Below are 11,141 nucleotides of genomic sequence, written 5' to 3'. Positions count from 1 at the left end.
CAGGCCACGCAGGCACCCACATCACACGGAGCCGCGGGGAAGCACCCAGTGTGGTCAGGAGGCAGAACAGGAGCCAGGGGAGAGCCTAGGTCCCCGCCTTTATAAGTTTCTGCATTTCTGCAGGAAAGGCAAGGCAGGCCAGGGGAAATAGCACTGGCTAGCTTGAATAATGACAGGGGGCTTGAAGCTACAGTGAGCTCTAAGGCGTGGTCCTTAGTTGCCTGGTACCTGGTCCTGGGATGATTTTAAGGCAGAGGGATACGGCTTCCTGGCATGTACGGGCCAGACAGACATATGGATCTGGATCGTTGGTTTGCACGTCAAAAGCATGCTCCTGGCTATGCCCTCTGCTGAAATTCCAATCCCAGCAAAAATGTTTTAAGTCTCCCTAGCCAGAAAAAAATTTTAAGATGTCAAAACATCATAACATACAGCAAATTTTAAAAATCTAAAGAATACATGTTTTCCGTATTCAAACTACCGGTAGTGCCCAACTGCTATATGCTTCGTCTCAGAGTACAGACCGTTTCTTGCTTTGATTGCCCTTGTCTTGTTTATTTATTTTTTAAAAGATTTTATTTATTTGACAGAGAGAGCATACCAGACAGCACAAGCAGGGGGAGGGGCGGAGGGAAAGGGAGAAGCAGGCTCCCCGCTGAGCAGACAGCCTGACAGGGGGCTCAATCCCAGGACCCTGAGATCATGATCTGACCCAAAGGCCAACGCTTAACCGACTGAGCCCCCCAGGCATCCCTGGCCTTGTCTTGTTTAGATCAAATACCACCTTTCTCAGGTCGAAGTCCTAGTGACTGCGCATACACAGTTAAGAGCTTTCCCATCACACGCTGACGGCTGTAGCACTTCTCAGATCGCTGTAATTACTGGTTAATACATCCGCTTCCTCTACCAATCGTAAGACCCTTCTGATAGGCTGTGGAGCGGAAAGAGGTAGAAATACTGTTCGAATGAACAAATGCATGAGTAAATGAAACTCGCCCTTCCAAAGACAATATTCCATTCTCTCCCTTTTTCCTAATTTGTACCACAAACCATGTCTACAACAGCTCCTTCTTGCCTCCTGTCACCGACGGCTGTGACATCTACCAGGGAGGGCCTCTTCCTGGTGAGGATGGGTGGCTGAAGTAGGAGTAAGGCTCAGATTTTTGTTGGTCCGTTAATGAGATCAGTAATCTGGGTTTTAATATTATGGAATTAATTTATTACCAAGATAGAAAATAGATTTGGAGGCAGATGTTTTAAAGTAAAAATTATAAAAATTTTAGTGTTCATAGTTTACTCACTGCTATAAGTTTATCTTCATGAATTAATCCTTATAACAAGTGGTAAACAAAGGGTATTATTTCCATTGTAGAGATGCAGACTAAAGCTCAAAGATGTCGAATGACTTGTTTTAAGGTCCCAAAGCTAGTAAATGACAGGGGCAAAATTCTAATTTGAATCCAGGGCTCCTGTTACTAAATCTGGAGCATTTTCCATTAAGCCACACAGCTCCTTGCCTTATATTTATTTCCCCTCAGCTTTTATTTGTCAATATTTGCAGACAACAAAAAGGATACATATTTCATGCCTGCAAGCACTGAGTTAGTCATTTTGAATGCTTCCCAATCTGGGTAACCAGCGGAGCCTTCTCCAAAGGGGGTGTTAGGACAGCAGTGCCAGAGAAAGAAGCAAATATAAACATCTCATAACACAGACTGATCTGCCAGAATTGTGTTAGGGGCCTATGCATTTCTATGGGGGGCACTAAACACACACCAGCTTATAAACAACCTCTAGGTGAACCGAGAGTTTGCTTCATTATGAAATGATGAGGAGACTTATCAAATGTTTCTAGGTCATCAGTAAAATTGGGGGTATAAGATGCAAAGTACAGTAAATTGGCTCTACAGAAAGACAAAAGATTATGGATCTAATGGAAAATTAGGCACCTGATCATAGAATTTAAATTGTAGCAATGTGAACAAAGGAATCAACAGTGTATGAAAATCTGAACACATTTTTATGTATCTAACCAAAATAAAAGGTGATATTGTAAAAAACTCATGTAGAAGGATTTTTAAAAATGACTTTTCTGTGTGAATTTATTAGGTGAGCCAACTGATCCGATTTTTTGAAAATGCCATTTTCAAACATTCACACTAATATTAACTTCTCATGTGTGGAATGAGGGTTGAATTTCTTTCATATGCTTCTGAGCAAGTGGTTTTATTTTTTTTTTTTTTTTTTTTTTTTTTTTTTTTTTAAAGATTTTATTTATTTATTCGACAGAGAGACAGCCAGCGAGAGAGGGAACACAGCAGGGGGAGTGGGAGAGGAAGAAGCAGGCTCCTAGCGGAGGAGCCTGATGTGGGACCCGATCCCAGAACGCCGGGATCACGCCCTGAGCCGAAGGCAGACGCTTTAACGACTGCGCTACCCAGGCGCCCTGAGCAAGTGGTTTTAAAATCCATACTATTACATTTATTTCTCTTTGCAGCTTTTATAAAGGCATTCCTGTAGTTTGACCCTTCAGAAACTGTAGTTTCAAATACTTGACTTCTTAGCCCTACTTCCTTCTCAGTTATCCTTAAGATTCAAAGAAATGTAAAAGATTCAATTTTGGCAAAGACTGGGGACCCCTGCCGCAATGGTGTTGTTCATTCCTAAATGTTATTTCATGAAATACATATTAATCAAACAGGAAACAGAGACATCAAATGTTTTACTCCATATTTTCAATTCAAAAATATAAACAATGTATTTACATAGCATTACATTTAAGTATTTACACAAGGTTAACAGAAAAGGCAGTAAGAAATGATGGTTTGGGGGTTAATGATCATTATACTTGAAATAGAAGATGCCTTTCAAGTCCATGGTATACAGTGAAAATCATATCATGGAAAATTATTAACTACATGGCTCAGAATTTACACTTTGGATCCTAATATTTTTTCCTTATTTAAAAAAATACAAGGCTACTGACTTATGAGGCCTAAGTTTGTTTTCAGTAAGTCACCTTGTCAATTTAACACAATAAATTTACAGTTCATTATTTATAATTTTTAAACATAACTAAAGAGCAAAACTTTGGGAGTGTTCTTAAAATGTTAAGTAACTTAAAATGTTTGAAAAACTATATTGGGGAAAATGTCATACATTATGGCTTTTTTTTAAATGTAAGTGATATTTAAGATAAATACATGCTTGATGGGAAGGACATATTGACCTAACAATACAGGTATACAAAGGAGTGAATATATACCATTTCAGGAAATGCCTATTAATCCAACAGGGAATTAGTCCATTGCCAAACAGGATGAGCAATTAAAATGAGGCAAATTGAGTTAGCAATATACAATTTCAAATTTCTACGTACTTGAAAACATTTTCCAACATTTATTTATCATAACATATGTAAAAACTAGAAAATACCAGGCTTGAACTTGGAATTAAATAATTTTGTCAATGTGAGAAAATGTAGGCAAATCCCAGTTTATAAAATTATCTACAGAGACCAATGATGGGGACTGTTTTATCATTAAAAAGTGTTCTGCTGGCAGCAACGCTTAGACTTCTTTTGCCCCATTGTCAGTGTATCTAATTTATGAGTTGGTGAATTAAATACCAAAACAAATGGGAAAACAAGATTCTTCATTATATCACATTATATATTCACAAAGAAGTTATGTACCCACAAGTTATAAAAATAAATCTTTCTTTAGATTAGAAAACAAATAAAAATAGAAAAATTTGTATTAAAAGTTTTAAAAACTACGGCAAACTAACCTGATGACTGTTTTTGCCACAACTATATTATCTTTAGGTTATCCGCTCAAAAAATTATATCAAAAATCTTTGATCCACCAATGTTTTGGATGCCAAATTCTTCTGTCCTACTGTATTACGTATAAATCTAAAAATCTGGAAAAAAAGTTAAAACAATTCAGAATGAAAAATAGAGAAAGAAAATTAAATATGCACATCAATTAAAAGATCTAAATTAAACTAGCTAATTCTCTCAGCTATTTACTTTCATGTATCAGGCATCTGTATTCCATGGTGATACACAAAATTATTGCAAGAGTATTTACCAACTTTCATGATATCAAAGAAGTGCATATTCCTATTTAGAATATATTTTGATGAATTAATAATACAAATCCTCTCATGTTCACAGGAATACATTATCAAATATTTTGCAAGGCAACTTACCTCTAGCTCTAAAAGCTATGGAAACATCAAAAGAACTGTTAGGGATAGAATTTGTTTATAATTTTAGATCCCTGTCAAAGACTGATAAATTATATATTACTAATTCATATACTTCCTTGACATAATGGGGGAATATCTGAGTGATATTAATAACATTTCCAGAACAAATTTGTCGTTTTTAAAAAATCTCCACTTCAGTCTCCATCCCCATCCAGCAAGTGTTTTTTATCCACACAGGTAGAAAATGTGCGACAGTTCCAATAAAGGGGCTTCTCTGTGGCTGAGTCCTGAGCTAGAGAGATCTCCCGTGCTCTCTGGAGCTTGCCTTTTTGTTACACTAACATCTGGTGCAGAGGGCGGAGGGAACTCTAATTACTGCTACTTTTTTAAAATTTCAACTTTTTTTTAAGTCTTAGTAAACATATACGGTAAAATTGGTTTCAGTTCTAATCGCTGCTACTTCTGGTATCTAGGAGATCAGCACTTTAAATATCTTCCTACTGGATTCCTTTCACGTTTGCTTAAGCAACGTACGCCCTCCACAATACCCCAGTACTTCAGACCCTGAAGGAGTGTAATTGGTTGAAATGTTTCTTCTTTTGTTCGGTGGGAATAATCATATTCTAAATCTTAACAAATTCCTAGTGAAAGCACATACTGTTATTCTCTGCTATAAAATACCGACCTCCAAAGTATTTTTTTTTTTTAAATCCAGTAAAAATTTTTAAACTTACCTCTTGTTGTAGGTACGTAAGGAAGGCTGCTAGAACAAAATTTTGGCAAGCCAAATCCACAACACAGAAGAACAACAGATCAAAAATAAGAAGAGTGGCTTCATTCCCATAATACAGAACACTGCTGAAAGAATATCCTTCATCTGTTTTTTTAAAAAAGTGATTTATAAGATATAAGTCAGAAATTTTGAAATAGAACAAACTTCTGATAAATTTCCAGTGATAAAATTTGGATATTTAAAAATAGCATAACAGAAACTATTACTTATGATACTTCATGGCTTTCAAAAAAAATAAACAAAGGGGATTAAAATTTGCTAATCTCAAAAGTTAGTCAAGGAATTCTGCTCATAAAAAGTAATTTTAACATTTGTACCAACGGTTGGTAATTGCTAGTAGTGTAAGTATATAGTCAATACCTTTCAAAGACCAGGTAAAATGAATACCCCTTATTTGTTTATATAACTAAAGGCCAAAGAATCTTAGAAAGATTCTCTAAGATAAAGTTAAAAAAAAAAACAAAACCAAGGACTGAAGAGTGCACAGTGAGCTATAATTTGTGTCTTAAATAGTCCTCTACGGTTAATTTCATATTTTGTTTTTTGTTTCCCTTGCCTTAAGAGATGTATCTAGAAACAATGTTGTTCTGTACAAATGTCTTTGCCTCTCTTCCCTTGACCCTCCTGCTTGACAACAGCAACGTTTTTTAAGATGCCGTTCAAACTTTTCCATGCCAACTTTTCCACTTCTTCCCGCTTGACTCTGTGTCTGGTTAGATTTTTCACTCACTATTCTGTACCGAGCCTGTGCCTGCACAGACTTCTACCCCAGCATCACCCCCTCATACATTCAAGATGCCCACTAGTCTGTGCTGTGTGTCCTGGGCCTGGCACGACACACGACACCCAATAATGCAAGAATAGGTGATATGTAGGCCAGGACATAGCTTACATCATTTCCATTCTTACCGACCCATGTAAGAGATTATCAGCCACATTAAAAGTGACATATATACTACCTTTTTAATGATAAGAAACCAGGTTTAGTCACTATTCCTATCACAGATATCTGCAATTTTTAAGGATTTGGATAAAATGAAAAACAGAATGTTAAAGATTAATCACAAATGTTATTCTTCCTTAAGTATTTTATTAGTTTTCCACTGACTGCACATTCCCATAAAATCTGAATTTTATGTTCACTCTCACCCCTTTTATTTAACATACTACTGGACATCCTAGCCACAGCACTCAGACAAGAGAAAGAAATAAAAGGCATCTAAATTGAAAAGGAAGAAGTTAAATGGTCACTATCTGCAGATGACATGATACCATACATAGAAAACCCTAAAGATGCCACCAAAAAACTACCAGAATAAATGAATTCAGTAAAGTTGTAGGATACAAACTTAATACCGAGAAATTAGAAGCATTTCTATACACTAATAACAAAGTAGCAGAAAGAGAAATTAGGAAAACAAGTCCACTTACGATTATACCCCAAATAATAAAATACCTAGGAATTAAATAACCAAGGAAGTGAAAGACCTGTGCTCTGAAAGCAGTAAAACACTGATGAAAGAAACTGAAGATGCCACACACAAATGGCAAGGTATTTCATGCTCCTGGACTGGAAGAATTAATACTATTAAAATGTTCACACTGCCCAAAGTAATCTACAGATTTGACGTAGTCCCTATCAAAATACTAACAGCAATTTTCATAGAACTGGAACAAATAATACTAAAATTTGTTATGGAACCACAAATAGCCAAAGTAATCTTGACAAAGAAAAAACAAAGCTGGAGGTACCACAGCTCCAGATTTTAAGATACACTACAAAACAGTATGGTACTAGTACAAAAACAGACACATAGATCAACAGAACAGACAGTCTAGAAATAAACCTACACTTAAATGGTCAATTAATCTATGACAAAGAAGGCAAGAATATACAATGAGGAAAAGACAATCTCCAATAAATGATGCTGGGAAAACCGGACAGCTACATGCAAAGAATGGAACTGGACCACTTCCTTACACCAAACACAAAAATAAACTCAAAATGTATCAAAGACCTAAATGTGAGACCTGAAATCATAAAACTCCTAGACATACACAGAAATTTCTTTGACATCGGCCATAGCAACATTTTTTCTAGATAGGTCTCTTAAGGCAAGGGAAACAAAAACAAAAATAAACTGTTGGGACTACATCAAAATAAAAAGCTTTACACAGTGAAGGGAACCATCAACAAACCAAAAAGGCAACCTACTGAATGGGAGAAGATATTTGCAAATGATATATCAGAAAAGGGGTTAACATTCAAAATGCATAAAGAACTTACACAACACCAAAAAACAAACAATCCCATTTAAAAATGGACAGAGGACCTGAGAGATATTTTCCCAAAAAAGACATATAATCAAGGCCAAAAGACACAAGAAAAGGTGCCCAACATCACTAATCATCAGGGAACTGCAAATCAAAACCACAATGAAAACCTTAAACCTGTCTGAGTGGCTAAAATAAAAGAGACAAGAAATAACAAGCATTTATGAGGATATGGAGAAAAGGGAACCCTTGTGCATTGTTGGTAGGAATATAAACCGGCACAGCTACTGTGGAAAACAGTATGGAGGTTCCTCAAAAAACTAAAAATAGAAATACCATATGATACAATAATTCCACTATTGGGCATCTACCTGAAGAAAACAGAAACACTAATTCAAAAAGATATATATTCCCCTACATTTATTGCAGCATTATTTATAGTAGCCAAGATATCAAAGCAGCCCAAGTATCCATTCATAGATGAATGGACAAAAAAGAGTTATATATATATTTTCTCTCTCTCTCTCTCTCTCTCTCTCTCTCTCTCACACACACACACACACACACACACACACACACACACACACGGTAGAATATTACTCAGCCACAAAAAAGGATGAGATCTTGCCATCTGCAATAACATGGATAGATCTTGAGGGTGTTATGCTAAGTGAAATAAGTCAGATAGAAAAAGACAAATACAATATGATTTCACTTACATGTGGAATAAAAAACCAAAAATGAATAAACAGACAAAAAGCAGAATCAGACATATTAATACAGAAAACTGATGGTTGGCAGGGGCGGGCAGGAGAAAGGACAAATGGGTGAAGGGGCATGGGAGATACAGGCTTCGTTATGGAATAAATAAGTCATGGGAATAAAAGGTACAGTGTAGGGAATGTAGTCAGTGGTATTATAAAAGCATTTCATGATCTGATGGTAGCTACACTTGTGGGGAGCTGAGCATAACATATAGAGTTGGTGAATCACTATGTTATATACCTGAAACTAGTGTAACATCATCTGTCAATTATATCAAATTAAAAAAAATCTGAATTTTATGTGTTTTTTTTTTTTTAAAGATTTTATTTATTTATTTGACAGAGATAGAGACAGCCAGCGAGAGAGGGAACACAAGCAGGGGGAGCGGGAGAGGAAGAAGCAGGCTCATAGCTGAAGAGCCTGATGTGGGGCTCGATCCTATAACGCCGGGATCACGCCCTGAGCTGAAGGCAGGCGCTTAACCGCTGTGCCACCCAGGCGCCCCCAAATTTTATGTGTTTTATTATCTCTTCCATGTCTACCACTGATTTTGAAATTCAGTTTTTTTACTTTCTTGTGGAATAATTATCTTTTATATTTTTGTTTCCTGCTACATGACATAATGAAATGGAACACGGAAAACTACTATACCATGAAGTTAACTAAGTTCATTATGTTTCCTTTGTTTTTATATAAAATTATAAAATTAGAAGAAAATAGCCGTAAGTACTTTTTTTTTTTCAAACTTTGAAAATAGTAATCAAATTCAGCAAAGGATTTGAAGGATACCATTGTAAAAGATGCTTTTTTCCATTGGTTCCATGAATTCCATTCCAAGAATTCTTTCAAGAAGCAATTTATCTTTTATAAAGTAGTCCATTTCCTTATGAACCTAATATAAAAAGACAACAGTTATTTCAAAAACAGCAGTGAAATAAATGTTTCCCAATTAATGTAAAATCAGAAAGAGAGAAAATGAAAAGTGAATAACACATGAAGAAAATCTGTTCTTTAAAAAGACTGATTTTACTACAATGGGCTTTATAACAAAATTTTCTTTAGAAATGTTAAATTTTTCTTTTTTATTAGAGAGTGAGAGAGCAAGCACACAAGCAGGGGGACTAGCAGGAGGAGGGGGAAGCAGACTCCCTGCTGAGCAAGGAGCCTGATGAGGGACTTGATCCCAAGAACCTGGGATCATGACCCAAGCCAAAGGCAGATGCTTAGCGGACTGAGCCACCCACGCGTCCCAAGAAATGTTTAAAGTTTTAAATGTCTAGGGCTAGATATACTTAAAATTACAAGCTTCTTAGGAATACAACCGTAGCACAGCATATTTCTATAATTAATAAATATAGTAATATTTCAGTAATTAGTTAACAAAATTCCAGTAGACCTACTTTAGGGGAACCATCATTATGCTAATAGATACATAAAATGCATATGCTAGTAGATATACAAAATGTCACCTTAGTTTTACATAACCTAACTCTGTCCTTAAGCCACAGTATTAATTTTGATAGGCAAAAAAAGGGCTCTAAGTCCACTGACTTAGAAATAACTGACATTACTGGTTTTTAAAAATTGTATTTGCTTCTAGTTGAAATATAAATGCTGACATACATACATGATCAATGAAAGAGCCAAGAAATTTGTTCATAGTATGATATGCTTTTATACTCTGCTCAAAAGTACTTGCTGATGAACTCAATAGTCTGGCAGGGCCATTTTTCTGATGTGAAAAAGAAATAAGAATAAATGCAACATGTCTTACGTTCTTGGTTTTTAAATAACATGAAATATTGGCAAAATATACCTGAATTGTACTTTATACAAACCCTTGTTAGTGTCTCATGAATTCTGTCGTAGTGTTGTCTCATCTGGCTAGAAATTGCAATCTGAAAAGTCTGACCATCTGTGTTGGGTACCAAACCTCTCTGGCTACACAAATTTTCCTGAAAAGTTAAAAAAACTTAAATAAAGACCATGAAAATTTTGCCTATTTCAAAAAGAAAATATAACATTTTTGTTTTAGTTGGTATCACAAGATTCAGAGGCTAACTGAAATTTTACTGAAACTATATTTGAGACAGAGATTGACATTAACCAAGGTTGCCACTCCCCTCTGGGTTTTACTAATTTCTATGTTGTCATATGCTCTTTAGGTCTCTATATCATCTCCTTTGCCCTACTTTAAAAAAATCCATACTAAATTCTTTGTATATTGATATTCATAGCTTTACTTATGATTAATTTTATTGCTCTTTAATGCATGCCAAAAAGTCTAGTCTTAGATTTAACTACTTTTATAATTATAGTCTTTTTTGTTTTCTAAAAACTTTTAGAACACTTCTTAATTAAATGCGAAAAAAAGGTAGTGTGATACATGACCAAACAGTTAATGTCACGGACCAGATATCCATTTCAGGTCTCCCTGACACAACTTGAATCCTGACAACCATAAATGATGTAAAATTTTGCCTTACCCCACCCCCTAGCTACTTCCCATCCATGCTCCAAGGTCAGCTCAAGTCCTCCTGCCTCCCTTCTCTTGCTTTATTTGCCTACTTCAGAGTTTAATAATCTCTTTGTCTAAATGTAATCTGCAAACATAATATAACACTTGGTTTTCTACAGACTAAAAAGAAATCTACATGTAGTGAATTTCTCTATTAAAAAAATAATAAAAGCTTTCTTTTTCCCTGGTTAAAAAAGCACATGCTGGGGCGCCTGGGTGGCTCAGTCGTTAAGCGTCTGCCTTCGGCTCAGGGCGTGATCTCGGCGTTATGGGATCGAGCCCCGCATCAGGCTCCTCTGCTGGGAGCCTGCTTCTTCCTCTCCCACTCCCCCTGCTTGTATTCCCCCTCTCACTGTCTGTCTCTCTCTCTGTCAAATAAATAAATAAAATCTTAAAAAAAAAAAAAAGCACATGCTATTGCAGAGAATTTATAAAATACGGAGAGGTACAAAAAAGAAAGAAAAGAAAAAAAAATCACCTATGATCTCAGCACCCAGAGATACAAGTATTTTAAGGTATTTTATTTCCAGTCCTTTGCCCAGGCATATAGATATAGATGGCATAAAACTGGGATCA

At 35.8% G+C, this 11,141-nt stretch overlaps 1 protein-coding gene across 3 annotated transcripts in view; it reads right to left on the bottom strand.

Annotated features, from left to right (window-relative positions):
• Nucleotides 1–541: 541 nt before the first annotated feature.
• The window catches only part of TMEM67 (transmembrane protein 67), a 58,402-nt gene continuing 47,802 nt past the window's right edge, over nt 542–11,141 (bottom strand). The window contains exons 24-29 of one of the 3 annotated variants that reach the window (XR_008957730.1): nt 9,886–10,002; nt 9,675–9,779; nt 8,837–8,939; nt 4,950–5,092; nt 3,790–3,924; nt 542–931 (exon numbers count right to left, since the gene is read on the bottom strand). Coding sequence is in view for 2 of the 3 variants with exons in the window: in XM_057307717.1 (XP_057163700.1) it covers nt 4,857–5,092; nt 8,837–8,939; nt 9,675–9,779; nt 9,886–10,002 (561 nt within the window). In the remaining variant the exon portion in view is untranslated. Of the gene's footprint in view, nt 932–2,705; nt 5,093–8,836; nt 8,940–9,674; nt 9,780–9,885; nt 10,003–11,141 lie in introns of those variants that run through there. The other 2 variants (XM_026495732.4, XM_057307717.1) reach the window with 2 other exon arrangements.

The sequence above is a fragment of the Ursus arctos genome, unplaced genomic scaffold, assembly GCF_023065955.2.
Source record: "Ursus arctos isolate Adak ecotype North America unplaced genomic scaffold, UrsArc2.0 scaffold_6, whole genome shotgun sequence".
Lineage (NCBI taxonomy): Eukaryota > Metazoa > Chordata > Mammalia > Carnivora > Ursidae > Ursus > Ursus arctos.
The sequence above is the reverse complement of the archived record's forward strand: the minus strand, read 5'-3'. Positions and strand labels throughout refer to the sequence as shown.